This window comes from Coccidioides immitis (genome assembly GCF_000149335.2).
Source record: "Coccidioides immitis RS genomic scaffold supercont3.4, whole genome shotgun sequence".
Classification (NCBI taxonomy): Eukaryota; Fungi; Ascomycota; class Eurotiomycetes; order Onygenales; family Onygenaceae; genus Coccidioides; species Coccidioides immitis.
In genome coordinates, this window is record NW_004504311.1 from 3,329,266 (window position 1) to 3,349,394 (window position 20,129).

A 20,129-nucleotide genomic window follows, 5' to 3' on the forward strand; every position below is an offset into this window, starting at 1 on the left:
CATTGAATTAGAAAGAAATATGGGATTTCTCTGCATGAGCTGTTCTTTGGCGGGGAATGCCAGTGTCGTTTGGTTGGTGGCGAATCCTCGCTAGGCGGCGTCTCGACTGAGTGGTCTGCCCCGCATTCGAGGTGGGCGTCGGGCTTCATGTTATTTAGATGCGGCCGGGCCTATGATACGTCGGTTTGAAACTGGCGTTCTTGATTTGAGATTCATTCAAGACATTAAGCAGATAATGGCCGATACTTTGAGTATTCCGTCTATTTGTCGAAGCTGAAACCGTAAGGGCACACTTTTGACTTTCGGACGACACCGATAGCTCTATGAACTATGATCGCGGTCTCATCAAAATTTGCTTCGCAATAACTGTAGCAAGTCGGCTTAATTTTCTTCGCAATAAAAACGTGAATGGTATATTCCCGCGTTTGATTTCCCCCAAACACCTAGATCTATCATTACAAGACCCTGAGGAACGAAGCTCAAATGGAAAGGTCATTAGGAACGTCTATCATAGATTGGTCAGGTAGTCTTCAATTTCCTCCTTCGTCAACTTCCGGAATCTTGGTCCCCGAGCGCCCTCTACACCTTCAAAACCAAGCAGATGATCGGCCGGCGGTCCGACAATACCTGTACACTAGTTAGCTATGGCCGGAGGTATTAGACTAACAGACTTACCGATTTCAATGGTATCACCGTTCATTTCACCTTCAATGGTCTCTTTGAGGGTGAGTAATGCGATATGAACCGCATCCTCCAGCTCCAATCCTTCCGTATACCTCTTTTCAAGAAAGGTTTTCGCCGAAGTTGCGCTCTTGCCAATTGCTGTAGCTTTCCAGGGGAAATAACTTCCGCTAGGATCTACTTGGTATAAACTGGGGCCGCCTTTCAGGATGCCGCCGGTTTTACCTGAAGCCTTCTTCTTCTCTGCATCTGTTTCGCCGCTCTGGGCTTCTGGTGTCTCTGGTTCAATACCCTCATCCCATCCTGCAATGAGAAGACTGACCCCATAAGGCCTCACACCACCGGACTGAGTGGCTTCTTGAACAACGCGTGCAACGTCTTGCACCAGTATTCTCGTCGGCGGGTATTCGTTGTAGATACGCTTATACGCGGTGTGAGACGTCTTGCGGGCCTTGTCCACGAGCACTCTATAGTCAGGTCCCATGCCTGAGTATACCATGCCAATGTCTGGAGTGATTAAAGAGATCTTAGAGAGGGACGAGGAATCGATAAGAGGTGATGAGGACTTTTTCTCCGTGGCAAGGACGACTCCATTGGTAGCTAAACGGCCAAATAGTAAGCAACCCGTATCCAGGCTAGGGAAGTGGGAATTTTGTACCCTTAATTCCCAAGGCCGTTACGCCCTGGTTCACAGCATTTAAGGCATACTCTGGCAAAAAGGTTAGCTTCTCTGGCCCAGTCAATGTTCATTGACGCTACTATACCGATCTGAACGAGCTTCCCGCTATTACAATTGTTAGCTCCCGGTCAGCTCAAAACAGGAATAAGACAAACCTTGGGGAGAATGTTGTCAAAGAAAACGAATAGCGGTCGGCCATGATAGTAATGTAGTCTGGTTCTAATCTTAAGCAACAAGGAGAAATACGACAGTGTGCTGAGCAAGGGCTGGTGGGTAAGCGGATGGAGATATATTGCCGGTGCGGTGATGTTGGTCGTGAGCTCCAGCTCAGAGTCAGGCGCCAGAGGTGTTTACGTAGGTCGGGGCGGGCAGGATTAGGCGATCGCGTAACCTTGCCTGTTTGGGTTTTGGCCAGCACACTTCTTTTTTTCGCTGGAATTCTGCTGGGGATGCTCTTCCTTTTCGCATTGCCTCCTCCAACATGCCTTCTCTCTGCTCCCTGAGCCGCATAGCTTGGGTCATGTCTTCGCTGTCTGGCGACTCGGCCACTTTCTTCCAGCTAGACTTTGGCGCTGGATGAGATTTGTTCGTACTGTTACCTCAACTTGCCCTTACCCCTCTCGCTTTTTTTTTTTGGAAGCTCAATCCATTGTTCCCGGTTCCCTCCCGGACTCATGGACCTCCGGCAGCGACATAACGCTCCTTCATGGCATTGGCCCGACCAATCTGCCAGCCCGCCGGAGGCTCCAGGCAGCTCAGAGCCACAGTCAAACGCTGGTGACCGCACTGAGCCAGACAATGGATCCACTCCTGGCACCAGTTATCCTTCGAGGATGTGCAGGATATGCTTGGAAACCGTCCATCCATCATATCGCCCGGTGTCGGAAAATCTTCCATCCTTCCTGCAATCGGGCCCTCGTGTCACGTACGAGCCGGATGACCCGTCTCTGGGACGTTTAATTCGGCCCTGCAAGTGCAAGGGCTCATCGAGATATGTACACGAGGGTTGCCTACGCAAGTGGAGGAATGCGGATCCCAACTATGGTGCCAGGAACTTTTGGCATTGTCCAACGTGTGGTTTCCGCTACAGGCTTCAGCGGGTGACTTTGGGTAGATGGATCAGCAGCTTTCCGATGCAGATTTTCCTCACCTTGTTCATTTTGTTTTTTGTCATGTTCATCCTTGGATTCGTTGCTGACCCAATCATGAATTTGTACTTTGACCCATTCGATACCATTACTTCCGGTACGTTTTGGGATGAGGAAAGTGAGAGTATCACTCTTTCGGCGCGGACAAAAGCGACCTGGTCAGAACACTTTTTTAAGGGACTCGCATCCTTGGGCCTCTTGTCGTTCATGAAAGTTTTCCTTTTTCGACCGTGGCAATGGTGGAATTTCCGCCATTCCACTGTTTTGGGAGGTCGGCGAGCCGGTCCTACCGGTAGGGACAGAGCTGCGTCTATTAGCTGGGTCGTTATTGTAATTGGCGTGGCTACTTTTCTCTATGTACGCATATATTTTCTATCTTTCCATGGATTTTTTTCTAATGTATCCTCTAGGGTGTTTACAAGGGCGTCCTCGCCTGGAGCTGTCGCGTACTAGAGACACTTGGACAGCACGTCATGGACGTTCCGTCTGATGACGACGAAGATGAAGACGCTGATATATTACCGGATCTTAGAAAGGATTCCTCGACAAACGACGATTAAAGATGCTTTATTCATAACATTTAACCACCTCTCGCTTCTTACGGCGTATATTTTTCTCCTCCTCTAAATTCAGTTTTAAACTGCAAACTATTCATTTCAACGCACCACTTTGAGTTGTCATGTCCTGCCAATGATGTGCCAATCAGTCAATGTGCGAAGAACAGTTGGACCTTCGTTAACCGTCGCCTGAAGGATTGGAGGACCGTGGTCTAGGCGTTTTGCCTTCTCGAAACTCCTTCTCTTCGCTTCTTTGGGAGTTAAGGGGACGGGAAGCGTTCAGTCGATCTCTCGATGATTATGATTTCGCTCTACCGTTCCACGGGCGCTACCCCATCGGGATTCGGCACATACTTTACATTCCGCAGGCTTTTGGACTGGAATGGGTTGATATAACAAATTGGGCCTGATACATTATTATTATTAATAGTGGAATATATTTCTTGTTTTATACTGTTTCACGTTCGCTTGCCTTTGACTGTCATACGTTGTTGAGAGGTGTCATTCTACAGTATGTGTAACCCATCTATCACATTTTCATTTCGAAGAAAAAGAATACCAAAAACTGGGTGCACCAATAGCGGACTCGTCCTTTTTTTATTGACACAAAGAATATTCTAGGACCCTTCATCCCGTCCGTGTGAGCGATCTACCGGACCTAGGCTGAGCGGTACTCAGAGCCACAATCCCCCATATCGGCGAAGACCTGGTCCCTCTTGCTCATTTTTAAGATATCCTCGATTTTGTCCCGGTCCTCATCATCCAATGACAGCCCGTATATTGCCAAGTTTTCATCAATGTGTTCGCTCACACCCATTCTAGCCCCCACCAGAACAGCGCCTACATACGGGAAATCAAGCACCCAACGGGCGGCCACCGCAGAAATGGAGACGGAGTGCTTGGCAGCGATTGTGGAGAGGGTAGTCAGGAGCGTTTGGAAGAGGGACCACCCACCCCAAATCGTGATCATTTCAAGATACTAAAACCTATATCAGAATGGCGAGAATGAATCGGTAGGAAATAGGGTCTGAAACGCACTTTTCTGAGACTTGGGGTCATTCCTTCACTGAAGGCTTCGGGAGCGGGTTTACCCAGCCATTTTTCAGACAGAAAGCCGCCACACTTGACGATGTGGGTCTTTTGTTAGCTAGAGGAATGTGCGTGTGCGTGTGGGCTAGACGGACTTGGTGGGCGTTCATACCAGGGTGCCATATGTCAAGAGTTTGATATCATGTTGGATGCATACTGCCTCCATCTCATACCGAGGCCGGGTATCGATCAGGGAGAACTGCAGGCATACGAATCAGCACATCGCTCCATTTGTTAGTATAAGGCCCTGGCTGTCTCGTCTATACTACCTGGACTTGGTTTGTCGCGAATTTGATCCCCGCATCAATGACTTCTTTCATCCTCTTGGTGTCAAAATTACACAGCCCCAAATTGCTGACTCGAGAATCAGCTTCCATAATTTGAAGGGCCGGGATATACTGTGGATCCCCATACTATCCAGGTCGCTATGTGAGCCATGTTGCCTTGTGCGCATCTTGGGGGGTGTTGAAGTAGGCGAGAAGGCACTCACGTCCTGCCAATGGTACTGCAACAAATCCACTTTGTCGGATTTGATATTTTTCAATCTGCGTGATATAGCCTCATGGACTACAGCTTCGGTTTGCGGGGTCGGCTGGAAAACACAGTACTTCGTGGAGCAAAATATGGTTTTCGGCCCTGTATAAGAGTACCTAAAACGGCCCTGAGCGAAGGTTAGCGCAAGTTAAATGAAACCGGAATTCAGCTCTCGTATCACCAAAAAACGGGATAAGGGAAGTCCATACAAAGAGAATCTCCGCATCACCATAGTGATCAGCCATATCTAGAAGAGACACCCCGCATCTTCCCGTTAGATTATTCGATTGGCCCGAATTGGATCTGTCGCGAAATGTTGAACCACTTACCATACGCCGTGAACCCCGCGTCCACATATTTCTGGAATTCCGCCATGATCTTGGATCGCGGGGCTGAACCCCATGCTGGGCTTGATAGTTGCCATAAGCCCATGAAAAGCCTGGGGACTGTATGATCGCCTATTCTGAACGTCTCCATTTGTATGTGTTGAGTAGTATCATGTGCACCGTGATCAGAATCAAGTTGTAACGATGGGAATTGAAATAGAAAGATGTATCACTTCGAGTTCAATTGAGAGCCATATGCCGGCCTTTATACTCCCGTGGGTAAGAGACAAGATGCATCAATTTATCACTCGGTGCTGTCAGCTACGGATGTCGGGATACTGCGAGCCATGGTTACTCAATGCGCTATTCCCGGGCCATCCATCCATCTAACCCAGCAGATAATATCTGAATGTGTGTCGCTGGCTTGAGCAGGGGGGTAGACCTTCGGTCGAATTCCTGGTGGATATCGCCTTTGTCACACATATTTTGCATGGAGTTACATGATTCAGGTACGGCAGGCCATGGCTCAAGGAGATTTAGTACCGCTTTGCTGGTGCTGGACTGTTTTAAAACGCCGATGCAGTGTTTAACTTACTCATCGAGCGCGCTATGCGTGGGGAGCCAAGATGTTGACGTCGATTACAATGGCCTCAGGTGCGCACAAGGCAATTTCCGGTAAAGCTTTCGGGAAAGTCACATTTTCTCGGATCCCACTGGCATTCCTTATCAATCTCGAAAAAATCAAAAAATAACACGGGAGAGCTTTTCTGGGACCCACGGCGGTGATGCCAAGCGACCTTTGCGCAGCGAATGGCTAGGGTTGCAATCGTTCGCAACAAGGGTCAAAGCAACGAGCCGGGGTTTCAGCCAGTTTTCTGGGGCTACTGGGGCCTGGATGGCACGACCCCGTTAAGAAGTCATATTATTATTCAGGCTGATGATGCTAGAAGACTTGGGGGTGGCAAGGGGCGCTGGCTGCCCGTTATCCATCGAGGCGTCCCCGGAAGATTGATATCACGATCGAGATTGAGATTGTGGCGAAGGCAGTTGACAAGTCCCTCACTCGCTAACTACACTACTAACTAACTACAGAGGAAGCCAAGTTAGCCAACCAACTAGTCTGCTAGCTGTTTCACCGCTGCAATTTTGTGATTCCAGAAGTCCTGAAATATTCTAATCCTAGTCTCCGCTGGCGCTGCTGCGAGGCACTTCAAGTATGGGATTTTGTCTGCAAGAAAAATCGTCATAGCTCCAAGGACCGAAGCATTGGTTGACAGGATCACAAACTTGGGCTCTGAGTCACAGAATTTAGAAGCTCAAATACTCAGGCGCAGCTCTCATTGTGAGTGAGACGATGTCTGTTGAAGAATATATTAATCCATGCCCATTCCTCTAAGACATTATGATTCGACTAGCAGTTGAAACGGGCTTTAACTCACGGAACTGTTGGCCCGATGAGACCACATGGCTCAACGTCTCTTCATACCAATGGTCATATGTCGTGGATAGAAGCACCCTGCATGAGCTTTTAATGTTGCGGATTAAATATTAACCATACTCGGAGCCGTCACACAAGTCAAGACTTAAAAAGCTCTTAGCCGTACCAATGTTATTCATGTAACAAGAATGGCAACAAAACGCACTCCACATTTTGTATCTTGAAGTGTTTTATACATGCATATGTTCAATACGTATGTTCACACATATCTACAAAATATGGAGTACTCTTTCTTTTGATGATTATTCTTATTAGAAGTCGGGGGACCTCCGTTCAGCCTCGAAATGACAGTCGCCGGACTCCACCCTCCGTCCTCGCCGGCAAGGAGTCAGTTGTCTAGCCGCAGGATCAATTGCCTCCCTTTCGCCCGGCTCACCGTTTCACCATCGTGAGAATCCCCTCCACCATGTCCATTCCCCTCTCGTAGACGAATTCTGTGCCCTGAGCTTCATTTTGTCTTTGACACTCCTCCAAACCCTGCTTTAGCTCCACTAGCGCTCGTATTTGCGCCTTAGCCAGATGGTCTCTCGCCCCATTCAATATGAGATGTGATTGTATAGCCGTTAGAGCTTGAACCAGGTCCGCATCGACCCCGGCTAGAGTCGATAGCAAAGTATCCTCGTCTTCTGCCGAGTCAACATGGTGCGCGAGCGGTGCTGATTGTTGAACTATCTCCCCGACAATCTTGAGACTTTCAAATGCCAGGCCGCATCCAAGGAGTGCTAGGATGCGCATCCGCATGTTGCGGAGGTTCTCGATAGTCTTGTGGAACGATATCGCGCCATTGGTGTCGAACGAAGCGGTTGGGGGTCTGATATCAATGTCTCGCCGTAGGCAGCTTTGCACGTGTTTCTGGAATGTGGTGGCCAGCTGCCCTTCCTGGTCCCCCGCAAGCATCGATCGGATAACAGCCCGCAAGGTTTCTGCATTGAGATTCGCGATCATCGTGTCTGTCATGAGATTGACATGTGACGTTTTGGCGGCGACATTGGGGGCTCCAAGGGTTCGCATTTTTCTTTCTGTTTTGGGCTTTTTGCAGTCCCGGATGCGTACGGAGTAAATCCAGTTGAAATCACTTGAGAAATGGAAAATCTCGTCCAGCAACGATATTGCTGCTCCTTTAAGCTTCCCACGCTCGTCCTTATACACCCGGCATCGGCGTTTAAACCAAATGCGCCGGCCCGGTAAATGCTATCAATCCATTCCAAAACGTGTGATCCGCATGATTGAAATCTCGCAATTGCTCCCGGCAATGTCTTCTTACTGGCTGTGGTTGGGTGAGTCGCCAATCTACGTCCTCAGGTTAGACGGTGTGACAGCCATTGGTTCAACGGGGGGGTAACTTGAGCTGAGTGGGGGTTCCAAAGCCATCCATCAAACCCTGACCTTGACATGATAAGAAAAAATAAATAAATAGGTTTCTGTTCCAATCCTTGCTTTACCGCTAAGTGGCAGCGAGATTCGACTTCAAACATTTCCGAAAGGCTGCGTTGACCAACGCTTAACATCGCTCCCACCGGCAGGGGTATGCTGTCGGATGCTCTCCATCCTCTGCATGTACGGAGTAGTTACAGATGCATTTCGAAAGTTAAAATCTCACCGGATCGGATATCACACTCTGAGTTATCATTTGCCCATTTGCGTACGGGGAAAGGAGTATATATTACACGTTTCGGGGTCTGGTCCTTTCTGGAGCTTGTGAACTCCGGACTTATGCTACAATTCCCGCTCACCCTGCCCCTGATTGTTGTTGGCTTGTGCAAAGTCGGGCGATCTTGTTTCTCTTAGCATGGATGACCCTCCAAGAGTCATTTCCTTCATCAGGCCTTCTCCGTCGGGAAGTTTAGCAGAATGGTATTCATTGGCTCAGCGTGAAACCTGGAAAGCGACTGCTTCTTGCCAGGAGGTATCTAGTTGCGGGCATTCCGTCAGGCATCTGGATCGGGCCGCTGAAGCTCGGGTGTCGTGGCCAACATACCCACCGTCTGGGCCAAGTCTTCGATCTGCTGCAACATAAGCCGAGGTCTTTTCGAAGATATGCACACAAAATAATAAAGAATAATGAAAGGACCAGAAGGGTAACGTCAGCTTTTCAGTAATAGGTGAATGGTCTCGACCTGCATGATCGTGAAAATCAGAATCGAAAGCCAGAAGTTTGAGAACATTCGCTATGGTGGGGCCAATTGACGAGTAAGAGTGTTTCTTCAACCTCGTATCTTCTTATCAGCAGAGTCTGGGGACGCTTGGGGGACTTTAAATGGCACAAAATGTACCCCGAGAATATCTGCCGGAGTGGAATGTGTCCGTGCTCTGGTGTAAGTAACTCATCGCGAGGCGGAGGATCTCAGGAGGCACTCTTTGTCGCCTGACGCGTGTTCGCGTGCTGGCTCTGGGCGAATCGTGCCTTGCGTTCTGTATCGTAGGCCAAGTTGCCGCCGACGAAGCGGGTAGGCTCTTCGTCCGCGCCTATCCTTCGCTTTGTGACACGTTCGATCCCAGCTGGTGGCGCTGGAGTGGCCATCCCGGTCTTTGACCTCACATGGAGTTTCACGGAGGCCGCTACTGCTGCATCAATCGTCATCTTTCCCATGAAGAGTTGGGCATTTTTATTGTGTGTCGGGAAGAGGATTCAAGAGACGATGATGTCTAATAAAAAGATGAGACATCGTATTATTATGGCGGCAGCGTCAGGGATTGAGCAGCCCAAGTCCCCGTTTGGGTTTAGTGCCTATGGGAGATCGTTGGCGACGAGGACAGCAAATTAAACGAGGAGGGTGGCATCGGCTGAACCCGTCAAGAATCATGACCAGCCAGTCTGCCTGACGTCTGGAGGCCGGTGGTTGACCTCTGCTCACTTGGCCGGTCCATTTGTTTGTTTCCCGCGCGCCACATTCGGAGGCTCATCGCAAGGTACGGATCAATTGTCGCTGGAACGGGACCCCCACTGCCGGAAGCTAAATAACCAAACCTAGAGCCAAACGTGACCGCGCGGCGGTCTTGACGCCGCGATTTTGACTGCGAGTAGGGAAGCCTGATCTCGGAGATACTCCCAGAGCTCTTTTGCCATCCAGAGTACGCGTTGTGTGCATTGCTCATTTCGCCTTTCATCGCTCCAACCCGCGCATCACACCTGTTCCTGCAGAATGAGCTTGGCTTATAGCCGGACTTCCAATTCGTTCGTGGTAACAAGCCAGCTGTGTCGAAAACGACAATTGATGGTTTTTCAACTCCACGACCTGGGGGTTTATAGCTCTTTGTGAAAGCTAGAGTTGCCGTCTGAGAAGTAGATCAGACGTTGAGCACATCCAATTGGTCCATGCAATGGAATCATACAAATGCGTTCCTGTACGATTTGCAATTACAATTTTGGTCGTACAGAACTGAACCTTTCCTGGGACAGATACTCATTGACGTGGAGCGATGAGTACTCCCGGCGGCGCTGCTGTCGCCGCTTGCACACCATGTCGCACGGTGAAAATGAAATGTATCCGCGAGCCGGATTCCACAATGTGCAATCGATGTAAGAGGAAATCACTAACTTGCTACTATGAGACGCATCGTCGAGGTCGCAAACCCGGTACAAAGTGAGTGTTATAATCGTTTTGCGAAACCTCTACAATAGCATTAGTGGCTGATCTTGTGTGATTGTCTTGGTCAGATTACGTCCCAAAGCAGAACGGATGAAAGCTTCCAATACTGCTTCTGCATTAACAAGTATGCATCAGGGTTCGAATCCACCAACGGCTTCGGCAGCGGAACCGACCCCAAAAATTGAACGGGAAGATACACTGAGCCAGCATAGCGGTCACCTCCTTATTGATGTGAAACACCACAACCTGTCCCCCATATCAAAGGCAAGCTCCGCAAGGGAAGCCTCAACCTTGAAAAGCATGCAAATAAACCGTTCACTTGCCTCAGATAGCCTTGCGCCATTTGCACTATTAAGAAAATCGGCGACGGTAGGGAACTTTACAATTGCCAACATTCTCAACGTGGAGGAGGAGACTCCGGCTGGAGAGGAGACTCCCGATCCTGACATTTTAGGACAAGATGACTTACCGATGAAGGATCCGGATGACCCAGTGAATCGAAACTTATTAAGCATGCCCAGTGCTCAGGGGTTGTTTGATAAGTATGTTGCGATCCATCCGCCAACCTCAACTTCTGTAATATGATCTAATGATTGGTCTTGGCTAGCTTTTTCAAATATATGAACCCATTTATATGTCAATTTGACCCTGTGATGCATACACTGCGTTACGTCAGGAGTCGATCACCGTTCCTGTTTTCAGCCCTCCTTGCAGCTGCTGCCAAAGTATTTTCTCCACAACTATACCTTAAACTTCACGACCACGTTGAGTTTCTTCTACGCAAGATTCTTGGCTCGGGTGAGAAGTCCACTGAAATTGTGCAGGGAATATGTCTTGTAACGCATTGGAAAGAGCCAAGTGACTCTCGAGCGTGGATGTTAGTTGGTTATGCTATTCGCGCTTGTATGGAGATGGGATGGCATAAAATAAGTCCAACTCATTTGGATCCCGTGTTCGAGGACGGGAACAGGGGCAGTGCAAACGAGATGGAGCTAAGGGAACGAAGAAATAAAGAGCGCACTTGGCTTATGCTGTTTGTATACGATCGGAGGTAAGAAAATTGAGCGTGCCCAAAGGCAATTTGACCATTTCCCAGGCGATATATTGACATTTCTTGTCTTGATAGCGTGAGCCTGCAATTAGGAAGGCCGTCGATGATCCATATGGATCACTTGATTCGGAACGCAGAAACCTGGCACCAACATGCTTATGCAGTTCCCGGCATTGATGAAGTTATGGTTTCGTTTGTGCAACTAAGAATCCTCGGTTTTGATCTGCTGGATGTATTTTGGCTGCACCCGGTCGCGACAACATCGCAGACAATTGATAAGGACGAATTTATTTTGAAGACCTTCAATAGCGAACTGGATAGGTGGGAAGCAAAATGGTATAGGATACTGGATGAAGGTAACGGTCCTGGACAACTCTTCCAGCCGCGTTTTCTAACATTTGTGAATGCTGTAGCCAGCAGTTCTGTCTGCCATCGATTCCTTGTTCGGTTCTACGGAAATCATTTACGTCTTCTGATTCATTCTTTTCGGTTGCAACTCTCAATCCTAAGCGGCAATGTTTCCAAAGAGTCGTTATGGATCTGCTATTCAAGTGCCCTGGAGATGTTACGCCTAGTGGTGCATCGTCTGGGGATGGTTTCACATCTTTATTACTGTCAGGACTCGGTACATGTAATGGTGGCTTATGCCGCCGTTGTTATAATCAAGGTATATTCTCGTATTGGGATGGGATAAACTCGGTCTCTATCCGTTCTTCATTTCGGTCATTGCTCACATTGAACCTAGATCTTACTATCCCTGCCCGGCGAGCTCTCAGCCGAATCCGAAGTCACCATCCTCGACCTTCTCTGCAAAGCGAGCGAGGACTTCGGCCGTCAGTGTTCCGCAAACAACACTAGCTGCTTCTATCAAAGCAGATTCCTAGCTAATGTGGTGACACAATTTCGCAAATCAAAGGCGAAAGCAAACCCCCCAACTAGCACTTTGATCAAACAACATGATGGATCGCAAATCCCAGATCCATATGTGAGACCATCATTGCAGATCCATCAAACGGGTTTGATTCAGCAGCAGCAACTCCAGAGTCAGTCGCCACTTGAACCTTCGCCGTCATCACATTATCCTCCTGGTCCGCAACAGCGGTTGCCAAGTGATATGTACCCGCTACCCCACGCGTCGACTGCTGCTTCAATTCAATTTTCAGCCTTGAACAATCCTCTTTCGCAACAGCATTCTCAGGTCTCTCCATCTGACGCAAGTCCGTTGACCGCATCGATGCTGCATGCATCAATGACGGCCGCAGCAAATCCGATACAATGTATGAGCAATCATCCTCCAAACCCGAATCCGACTGGTATGTTATGCTCCGATGCTCCTCCCCCCTCTGCAGCCATCACTAGCAGCAATGGCTTTCAGTCATTTATGCCGATGAACGAAGTGTCGAGCGGCGATGGAGGTAATAATTATGCGTTTGCGTCATTTACGGATACGGGAGCTTGGGAGAATTTGTTTGCGCATGCAGGATTTAACATCAACAGCGGCGCATTTATACCCAACCTAGAGGAAGACTAAGGAGCTGGGCGAGGTTATGTCGGGTGTCTGTATTTTCACATTATCTCTAATATATGGAGTACGGAGTACTAATTCGGGAGCTTCATTTTGGGCAGGGAGGTGTGATTTTTTTGGTTTCCTCCTTCCCTTGTTTCGATTAAAATGAAGTTGAACTTCATTGTATATATTAGCCGTTTAAGGAAGTCCAAGCCTGTAGCAAGCCATAGCTACATACGTATCGCAAATCTCAGAATTGCATATATCAAAGACTACTTTTTTTGGCTTTTGGTTGCCGGCTCTAATATTGTAATTCTCTCACTGGAGCTGAGGATTATGTATCGTGCAGAAGGAGACCATGTGTTGAGCAACTCTACTGTGTGAAGCAATGGCCGACATTTTCTCCTCTTCACCAAGCATTATATACATAAATTCTGCGTGGACTTCGCCGTACTCTTCAGCATCTTCTGCAATCTCATCCACGGTTTTGCTCGTCAACCATGGGGTTTTTCTGATCATCTGGATTGGCCGAGTGCAAACCCATTCAAGATCAATAAGACAGGTTAGATTGCAACTCCCATCAACAAAAATATTGCTTTGATCGAGGTCTGTAAATGCAAAGACGAACGGCCCCTGCGAGAATTATTGATCAAAGAATGATGACATAACCGTTCGCATTGTTGCCGGAGCGGCCACTTGATAGGAGTAGTCAACTGTATTGTTGATCGTGTTGGGCGAATGTTGAATGCGGCTCTCACGAGAGCCCAGCATGTCCATCATATAGTCGGTGATAGTTAAAATATGTACGATCTCGCAATATATATATGTGTCGGGATTTCCTGATTCTCGAAGTCCTGAACCTCAATCGAAGGTTGTCAGTTTGCGAGCTCTAAAACCCTACTATTATCAATGGTAAAGAATCCGATCTAAGCCAAACGTATCCGGGCGACACTTGAAAGAATTCGCGATAAGCCGCATTTCGCCTTTGGCCTCTTCAGCAAACTCAATAAGCATATAGGCAGAGCTGATACGCCGATTTTATCGATCATTAAGTCCCTACCTTGATGGGATGTATCGAGAAGGATTTGGACCATGGAGCCATGATAGCAGTCAAACTCGTAAGGTCTGAAGCCATCGTTTGATGCATGATCGATTTTCAAGGTAGATAAACTAGATGCTACGGTTAGCTGAAGTTGCTGTTCACTGTCGATAGATCCCATACTGTTTCCTCAGCGAACATTGCAAAGCCATAAAAATGACGAATTGGAAGACCTGAGCAATTTTTTGAAGCCACGCATAGGCGGTTGCCTCGCATCTGACTTTCTCGTCACCATTTCCAGGTCTCAACTCACGAAACGGCGAATGAAGTCTCAGCATAATGCGAGTCCCGAGCTCTTTTCTTTTTCCAATTGTTGATGGTGACTGGAATACAAACATTGAAGCTGCCATACCGCCAGTCTTCCATTTTTACCACACGACACATGTCAGGAGAGGTGAGATTAAGACGACAAGCAATAATAGCTTCCATCCAATCGCGTCATCCTTCAAGCATCGTGAAATGCCTGTGCCAGAGATGAGTAACTCGAGCGCAAGCGGACGCTGGCGGAGCCCCTGGAAGGTCACGTGAGTATCACACCACGGGCCTGGCCTGGCAGCTATTTTCACCGCCGCTATCTGGACACTCACGAACGAGACCAAACGAGGGCAAAAACGAAAAAAGAAAAAAGAAGGAAAGGAAGAAGAAAAAATTCTTTTTTTTTTTTTTTTTGGAGTTCTCTCTTTTCTCAATTTAGAGCTCGACCGGGCTTGGAGGACGATAACTCCAAGTTTCGTCTTTCCCAGGTCAAAATCGACTTTCGTGCATGTGTCGCTGACACCACGGTCAAATGAAGAGACAGTTTCGTCTTCAAAGATCCATTCCAAGGCTGAAGATGTATCCTCTGCTCTCCGTCCGCTGCAGGCGTTCTGGGGTTGAACGCCTGGCTCGTGTGTTCTTCTTACCCGTGTTGCACTAATTGCGTAGAGTCCAAGAAAATACGAGAAATGTCGGGTAGCGACTCGTGAATTACAACTGGTTCCTTCGTGCACGGTGGGCAATGGGTCGTTGCCCACAGATGGAGTTTGACGAGTCAAATATCGGACAAGAGGCTCAGCCAGCAAGGCTAGCCACGATGTCGACGGTAATCGGCTGGCTGTGACCTGTCTAGCGCCATTTGTGACATCAAGGTACGAGATATCGCCCACTGAAAGCGTTTTTCCATCTCCATTCTGGATTTCCACATTCTCTCACAGTAACTCTGGCCTAGAATTCATTTGAATAATGCTATTTTTTGCACATGTAATTGATTATATTCCCTGGATCCACTCTTTCAGACTTCAAGCGATCGGGTTCTTTGTTCCAACTTAAAGCTGTCAACGACTCACATCAAACTTTGCCGTTTCCGGCCTCCCTTCAACTCCAAGGCCAGGCAGTGATTAAGGCTGCCCATACGATACATGATTGCGCTTTTGGGGTGCAGACAGGAATTCCCGGCACACCTTTCTTAGCTATGAGCGATTAATCCGGAAATTCAGCTGTGGTTCACCCTCTCGTGCTTGGGCCATTGAGTACGAGGATACTCGGGGCCCGGCTTCTATAGAATAGTGAAGCATTCGTTGTTGGATTGAGATATATGTCCCTAGGCCAAACCTACCGATTCCCCTCTTTGAGGGATATTCCTGATATACCCTTTACTTCCTGTCTTTGAGTGGACCTAAATTTTGGAGATTTTATTGCGTTTTTCGGGCCAAGAGACTTCTCTTCATTGATCCCTCTTTGCCTTTGTATTATTCTAGGAGCTGGTCCCAGAGGGGAAGTACACAGTCCCTCTTTTATTCACGTTGACTTCTGAAGTTGGGATCAATCTTGCGTCGACGCAGAAAAGTGGTATGGAGTTCTATCGATCATCTGAGGAACTAGACCCATCATCAGACAGTGCAAAGGCTTACGCCTCGACATCATATGAAGACCACCTTTCGCGTCGCGAGCTTTCGTTCGTGACATCTCACAGGGAGCCTCTAAGTGCCGCGGAGCGTGCACGTAGGAATATAAATGCAAAACTTGCAAATCCACTGGCGGGTTTGAGCCATGCTGCCTTAAGAGGCAGAGGGGAACGTTACGCCCGGAAACACCAGATTGGAGATGAGGAAGATATACGAGCATTTGCAATGGGTGCTGTTTTGGCTCAGGATCCGAAACATTATGAAAATATGGAAGGATTAACGGAGGAAGAACTGGAGGTTCTCCGACATGAATTCACGCATAAATGGTCGCAGCCGAAATTGCTGTATCTGGTTATTGTGCTCTGTTCAGTATCCGCAGCGGTTCAGGGAATGGGTACGTCCGAAGATTTTCTGTTTCTAAATATCTTCTGAGTATCGATATTTTCGAGTTAAATACTAACAATCAGACAGATGAATCCGTAGTTAATGGGGCCCAAATATTCTACAAGGCGCAGTTTGGTATCAACGACGATGATTATCGTTCGACATGGCTATCAGGACTCACCAACTCCGCTCCTTACCTTTGCTGTGCCCTTATCGGTTGCTGGCTTACTGTTCCATTCAACCACGTATTCGGCCGCCGTGGAACAATTTTTATCACCTGCTGCTTCTCTGCCATTACCTGCTTTTGGCAAGGATTTGTTAATACCTGGTGGCACATGTTTGTCGCCCGATTCGCGCTGGGATTCGGAATCGGACCCAAGTCCGCAACAGTGCCCATATATGCTGCTGAGACCACTCCACCTGCAATTCGTGGCGCTTTAGTCATGCAATGGCAGATGTGGACCGCATTCGGTATCATGCTTGGTTATGCTTCGGATATCATCTTCTTCAAAGTTCCCGACCCACCCGGTGTAGTTGGCCTAGGATGGCGATTAATGATGGGCTCCGCAATGTTTCCAGCAGTATTGGTCTGTTTCATGGTATTTCTTTGCCCAGAGTCACCCCGCTGGTATATTTCAAAGGATGCCCATCACAAAGCATACATGTCTATGTGTCGTTTGAGGTTCAATAAAATCCAAGCTGCGCGAGACTTATTCTATATGCACACTCTGCTAGAGGCGGAGTCGACGATGAAATTGGGCCAGCCAAAAATAGTCGAGCTTATCACTGTGCCACGAAACCGGCGAGCAATGCTTGCTTCAGAAATTGTCATGTTCATGCAGCAGGTAAATCCCCTGTGCACCTAAGCCTTTTTCAACTCCAAACGCTCATGATTGTTAGTTCTGCGGTGTCAATGTCATCGCTTACTACTCCTCTGAAGTCTTCCTCGAAGCTGGCTTTTCCCAGATTTCGGCCCTTGCGGCATCTCTGGGATTCGGCATGATAAATTGGCTATTTGCGATTCCGGCCGTTTACACAATCGATACCTTTGGTCGTCGCAATTTACTGCTACTCACCTTTCCGCTGATGGGGATATTCCTCCTCTTAACAGGATTTTCATTCTGGATACCTTCCGATACAGCCCCCCGAGCTCGTCTAGGCTGCGTGGCGTTGGGAATATACCTTTTCGGAATCGTATATTCACCCGGTGAAGGTCCCGTCCCGTTTACATATTCCGCAGAAGCATACCCGCTGTATGTCCGCGCGTATGGCATGGCCCTCGCCACATCAACGACATGGTTCTTTAACTGGATGCTTGCGATCACCTGGCCTAGTCTCGTCCGCGCATTCTCCCCGCAGGGCGCATTTAGTTGGTACGCCGGATGGAACATTATAGGCTTCGTTCTGATTCTGTTATTTTTACCGGAGACAAAGGGCAAGACACTTGAAGAGCTGGACCAAGTGTTTTCTGTTCCCACACACTTGCACGCCAAATGGGCATTGAAGCATCTTGTCAGTGTCTTCAGGAGGTATATACTTTTCCAAAAGTATGTGAAGGTCGAAGAATTTGGAAAGGAGCAAGAGAATCAAGCGAGAGGAATGAGCATGAGCACTGTTGAGCGGAGACTTGACATCGAATAACAAAGGCGATGTCTCATTGTCTCACTAGGACGTAGTTTATTGGAATGACGTTTGGGTGAATGAATGATGTATCTATGTGATGCCGAATAGACCGAATTTCATGAGTTATGGTGAGACAAGAGCGATAGGTGGTCTGTGCTCAAGGATATTTCTCATGTGCTATGCATGAGAGAGGGGAAGATCGCAACACCAAGGCTATGACTTTGACGGAATCCGACAATGGATTTCGCACTGTGGATGGAGCAAGGAGCTACTTCGAATCTAAAGGCGTCATTAGGCATCAAACTCAGGTCTTGGGTTTGAATCTTTGTAATATTCTCCCGCCTAGGAGTCAATATCATTCCTAAAGCTAGAGATATATAAATCTAATAACGTTTTAAGGTGCTTGGATTGCCATCTTTATCCCTTGAAACGTGGATATATTCAAGGTCCGATCGAGAACAGTTTTTCAACGCTACATGCACAAACGAACGAGGCATCATCTCGATCGAAACCGGGATGCAGCAAAAGGTCATACTGGTCTAATTAAATAATGTGAAATAACGATTCTAGCGACTAGTTAGCATTCAGTCCGAGGAATAGACGACTGGAACAATTTTGGAATCCAAAATTAATGTTATCAGAAGGAAGGCAACATTTTTTTATCCACATTATCTGTTTCGGAACAGGTCTGTGTAAAAAGGTGTTTCATCACGGAAGGCAAGCAAATGAGGGGTCCGAAGATAATAGGACGCATACTTACAATTTATTCAAGCACCACGATCATGGGTATAGACGTCTTCGGCATATCTAACCACCAGGTGCTACAAAAAAATTGTTAATACGCTTCTGTTTGGGATCGTATGCTGCGCTTCCGATCCCACTTCCGGTGCGTGTTAGATTCTGAAGATGCTGTCGACAATTGACTGTGTGAACCGTTATCTTCAGGGTAATGGTTGAAAGGCTATCGGTCACCCGGGCACCCTGAGCTGAATGCGAACTTGCTTCTGAGTTTTCAGGAGGGCTGTTACAGGATATGTGCCTCGCAATGCCGCCTGGGGCCTTCAATATATCCAGTTCCATATAGCCTGTGTTAGACCAACCAGGTCGTCGAGCTTGAGCTTGAACAGTTGCGCTATATACAAGGTGATCGTGTTGACATAGTGTCGTCAAAGTCTCCCAGAGCACTGAGAGCACGATCCCATGCGAAACAATAGCGACAACCTCGGTAGTCTCTAGATCAGCATAAAGAAGGGGAAGTAGGAAGTCATCACGGAACTGATTCGCTCGTGCAGCCATAGAAGCTACGGACTCTGGCTCCTTGTGATCCAAACCAAGCGTTGGGGGTAATGTGGACCTAGCGACGGTAGAAGTCCGCCAGGATTCACCCTCCAAAGAGCCAAAGTCCTTCTCCATAAGAACTGGTAACAGAATTGGTTGCAATGATGAGGCATTCGGCTCTTTGCACAACCCCTCGGCGGTCAGTCGAGCACGCTGAAGGGGGGAGGCGAAGACCCGGGTGAACTGAACACCCTGAGCTCGAAAGTGCCGAGCAAGCCGTTCGATCTGGAGCATGCCATGATTTGTCAAAGCAGAATCGGTCACGCCAGCACTGATGGAGAGAAAGAGTGAGTAAAGAGGATCAGGTGGGTGGAATTGACTTGATGAGCAACGTCGAATCCGTACTAAACCTGGGCCACATTGTGCTCACTCTCAGCGTGTCGTATGAGGTATACGCGCATCCTGAGCAAACGGACGCATAGTGGAAAAGGATCGGATGACGAAGGGGAGGTAGATGAAATCTCGGGAAAAATTTTGGCGAGGATTTTAAACGGAAGAGAGGGAAAGCAGAATTTTTTTCTGGGAAGGCCGGTTTTAAGCTCGCTGTCGACTAGCGCCTTGGCATTTGGTTCACAAGCACGCTACTCCGTACCGTATGGGCGATGACCGCGGTGAGTTTTTTCCGGTTCAACAGCCCACTTCCATTGTCGAGTGGGTGAGGCCTGGTGGTTGGGAAAGGAAAGGTGGCTCCACGGTTGTCTTCTCATGGAGACACGAATTGATATTTGCACGAAAGCAGTAGTTAACTAAGTCTGTATGGAGTGAACAACCAAAAATCTATCAAACCAGCGAAACGAACGCAACTCCCAGATAACTACCTTATTGATGAACCATTCTGAACACCCGTGTTTATAAAGCATGTGTAAAATAAATACATATTGTCCATCGCCAGCAGGTCCTGCGAGGAAGGCAGTATACTCCTGAAGGAACCTCAGCATAAGCAGGTAGAGTTTCATTGAAGCTCTGCACTTGTTTTGGGATTGTAATATTGCTGATACTTCACCTGAGATTTGCATCCCATGCTGGACCAAGGTAGATTGGGACGACTGTCTCTCACCCAAATCTGCAAGCCCAACTAGCCTGTAGGGGACTAAACAATCATGCATAACTGTTGATAGGACCGTCGACTCGCTGCGATGAGC

At 48.0% G+C, this 20,129-nt stretch overlaps 8 protein-coding genes across 11 annotated transcripts; 3 read left to right on the forward strand and 5 right to left on the reverse strand.

Moving 5' to 3' along the window:
• Positions 1-245: 245 nt before the first annotated feature.
• Positions 246-1,679, reverse strand: CIMG_05434 (proteasome component Pre8). Its single transcript, XM_001245992.2, has 5 exons — positions 1,516-1,679; positions 1,446-1,465; positions 1,340-1,390; positions 676-1,281; positions 246-627 (listed from the first exon to the last, which is right to left on the reverse strand). Exons 1-5 carry the CDS (start codon positions 1,557-1,559, stop codon positions 509-511), a joined length of 840 nt encoding a protein of 279 aa, XP_001245993.1. The 5' UTR covers positions 1,560-1,679; the 3' UTR covers positions 246-508.
• A 154-nt stretch (positions 1,680-1,833) lies between these two features.
• Positions 1,834-3,610, forward strand: CIMG_05435 (RING finger domain-containing protein). Its single transcript, XM_001245993.2, has 2 exons — positions 1,834-2,865; positions 2,919-3,610. Exons 1-2 carry the CDS (start codon positions 2,035-2,037, stop codon positions 3,066-3,068), a joined length of 981 nt encoding a protein of 326 aa, XP_001245994.1. The 5' UTR covers positions 1,834-2,034; the 3' UTR covers positions 3,069-3,610.
• Positions 3,574-5,348, reverse strand: CIMG_05436 (aldo/keto reductase). Its single transcript, XM_001245994.2, has 7 exons — positions 5,018-5,348; positions 4,898-4,935; positions 4,645-4,815; positions 4,424-4,567; positions 4,267-4,353; positions 4,104-4,187; positions 3,574-4,044 (listed from the first exon to the last, which is right to left on the reverse strand). The coding sequence occupies exons 1-7, from the start codon at positions 5,163-5,165 to the stop codon at positions 3,724-3,726; spliced, it is 993 nt and encodes a 330-aa protein (XP_001245995.2). The 5' UTR covers positions 5,166-5,348; the 3' UTR covers positions 3,574-3,723.
• A 1,536-nt stretch (positions 5,349-6,884) lies between these two features.
• CIMG_11540 (uncharacterized protein) lies at positions 6,885-7,523 on the reverse strand (the record flags this gene model as incomplete). The annotated part of the gene is made up of 1 exon (XM_001245995.2): positions 6,885-7,523. The coding sequence occupies one exon, from the start codon at positions 7,521-7,523 to the stop codon at positions 6,885-6,887; it is 639 nt and encodes a 212-aa protein (XP_001245996.2).
• A 1,519-nt stretch (positions 7,524-9,042) lies between these two features.
• CIMG_05439 (uncharacterized protein) lies at positions 9,043-12,942 on the forward strand. The gene is made up of 7 exons (XM_001245997.2): positions 9,043-9,422; positions 9,485-10,096; positions 10,171-10,644; positions 10,710-11,153; positions 11,229-11,509; positions 11,567-11,820; positions 11,899-12,942. Exons 2-7 carry the CDS (start codon positions 9,933-9,935, stop codon positions 12,682-12,684), a joined length of 2,403 nt encoding a protein of 800 aa, XP_001245998.2. The 5' UTR covers positions 9,043-9,422; positions 9,485-9,932; the 3' UTR covers positions 12,685-12,942.
• A 57-nt stretch (positions 12,943-12,999) lies between these two features.
• On the reverse strand, positions 13,000-14,708 carry CIMG_11543. 2 transcript variants are annotated; one of them, XM_004446159.1, is made up of 4 exons: positions 14,347-14,708; positions 13,883-14,271; positions 13,721-13,830; positions 13,000-13,652 (listed from the first exon to the last, which is right to left on the reverse strand). In XM_004446159.1, exons 2-4 carry the CDS (start codon positions 14,107-14,109, stop codon positions 13,567-13,569), a joined length of 423 nt encoding a protein of 140 aa, XP_004446216.1. In that variant the 5' UTR covers positions 14,110-14,271; positions 14,347-14,708; the 3' UTR covers positions 13,000-13,566. The 2 variants fall into 2 exon arrangements, with proteins under 2 accessions (XP_004446216.1, XP_004446217.1); XM_004446160.1 differs by having other exon boundaries at positions 13,000-13,830.
• Positions 14,429-17,771, forward strand: CIMG_05441 (sugar porter (SP) family MFS transporter). Its single transcript, XM_001245999.2, has 4 exons — positions 14,429-14,886; positions 15,034-16,036; positions 16,114-16,871; positions 16,927-17,771. The coding sequence occupies exons 2-4, from the start codon at positions 15,589-15,591 to the stop codon at positions 17,665-17,667; spliced, it is 1,947 nt and encodes a 648-aa protein (XP_001246000.2). The 5' UTR covers positions 14,429-14,886; positions 15,034-15,588; the 3' UTR covers positions 17,668-17,771.
• A 183-nt stretch (positions 17,772-17,954) lies between these two features.
• Positions 17,955-19,475, reverse strand: CIMG_05442 (phosphoglycerate mutase). 3 transcript variants are annotated; one of them, XM_004446163.1, is made up of 4 exons: positions 19,333-19,462; positions 18,652-19,258; positions 18,410-18,572; positions 17,969-18,215 (listed from the first exon to the last, which is right to left on the reverse strand). In XM_004446163.1, exons 1-3 carry the CDS (start codon positions 19,386-19,388, stop codon positions 18,543-18,545), a joined length of 693 nt encoding a protein of 230 aa, XP_004446220.1. In that variant the 5' UTR covers positions 19,389-19,462; the 3' UTR covers positions 17,969-18,215; positions 18,410-18,542. The 3 variants fall into 3 exon arrangements, with proteins under 3 accessions (XP_004446218.1, XP_004446219.1, XP_004446220.1); XM_004446161.1 differs by having other exon boundaries at positions 17,955-18,215; positions 18,410-19,258; positions 19,333-19,475; XM_004446162.1 differs by having other exon boundaries at positions 17,955-18,215; positions 18,410-19,463.
• Positions 19,476-20,129: the final 654 nt, after the last annotated feature.

Bases quoted from the DNA above. Each gene is read 5' to 3' on its own strand.
- CIMG_05434 (XM_001245992.2), bottom strand. From the start codon at position 1,559: ATGGCCGACCGCTATTCGTTTTCTTTGACAACATTCTCCCCAAG. The intron at 1,391-1,445 runs GTATAGTAGCGT...CCTTTTTGCCAG, and splicing joins CGGGAAGCTCGTTCAGATCG to AGTATGCCTTAAATGCTGTG. The intron at 628-675 runs GTAAGTCTGTTA...ACTAGTGTACAG, and splicing joins CGGTGATACCATTGAAATCG to GTATTGTCGGACCGCCGGCC.
- CIMG_05439 (XM_001245997.2), top strand. From the start codon at position 9,933: ATGAGTACTCCCGGCGGCGCTGCTGTCGCCGCTTGCACACCATGTCGC. The intron at 11,154-11,228 runs GTAAGAAAATTG...TTGTCTTGATAG, and splicing joins CTGTTTGTATACGATCGGAG to CGTGAGCCTGCAATTAGGAA. The intron at 11,821-11,898 runs GTATATTCTCGT...CATTGAACCTAG, and splicing joins CCGCCGTTGTTATAATCAAG to ATCTTACTATCCCTGCCCGG.
- CIMG_05436 (XM_001245994.2), bottom strand. From the start codon at position 5,165: ATGGAGACGTTCAGAATAGGCGATCATACAGTCCCCAGGCTTTTCATG. The intron at 4,568-4,644 runs GTGAGTGCCTTC...CGACCTGGATAG, and splicing joins TGCAGTACCATTGGCAGGAC to TATGGGGATCCACAGTATAT. The intron at 4,045-4,103 runs GTGCGTTTCAGA...TATAGGTTTTAG, and splicing joins TGACCCCAAGTCTCAGAAAA to TATCTTGAAATGATCACGAT.
- CIMG_05441 (XM_001245999.2), top strand. From the start codon at position 15,589: ATGGAGTTCTATCGATCATCTGAGGAACTAGACCCATCATCAGACAGT. The intron at 16,037-16,113 runs GTACGTCCGAAG...ACAATCAGACAG, and splicing joins CGCAGCGGTTCAGGGAATGG to ATGAATCCGTAGTTAATGGG. The intron at 16,872-16,926 runs GTAAATCCCCTG...CATGATTGTTAG, and splicing joins TTGTCATGTTCATGCAGCAG to TTCTGCGGTGTCAATGTCAT.
- CIMG_11543 (XM_004446160.1), bottom strand. From the start codon at position 14,109: ATGGCAGCTTCAATGTTTGTATTCCAGTCACCATCAACAATTGGAAAA. The intron at 13,831-13,882 runs GTATGGGATCTA...CGTAGCATCTAG, and splicing joins CAATGTTCGCTGAGGAAACA to TTTATCTACCTTGAAAATCG.
- CIMG_05435 (XM_001245993.2), top strand. From the start codon at position 2,035: ATGGACCTCCGGCAGCGACATAACGCTCCTTCATGGCATTGGCCCGAC. The intron at 2,866-2,918 runs GTACGCATATAT...TGTATCCTCTAG, and splicing joins GCGTGGCTACTTTTCTCTAT to GGTGTTTACAAGGGCGTCCT.
- CIMG_05442 (XM_004446161.1), bottom strand. From the start codon at position 19,388: ATGCGCGTATACCTCATACGACACGCTGAGAGTGAGCACAATGTGGCC. The intron at 19,259-19,332 runs GTACGGATTCGA...TCTCTCCATCAG, and splicing joins CACAATGTGGCCCAGGTTTA to TGCTGGCGTGACCGATTCTG.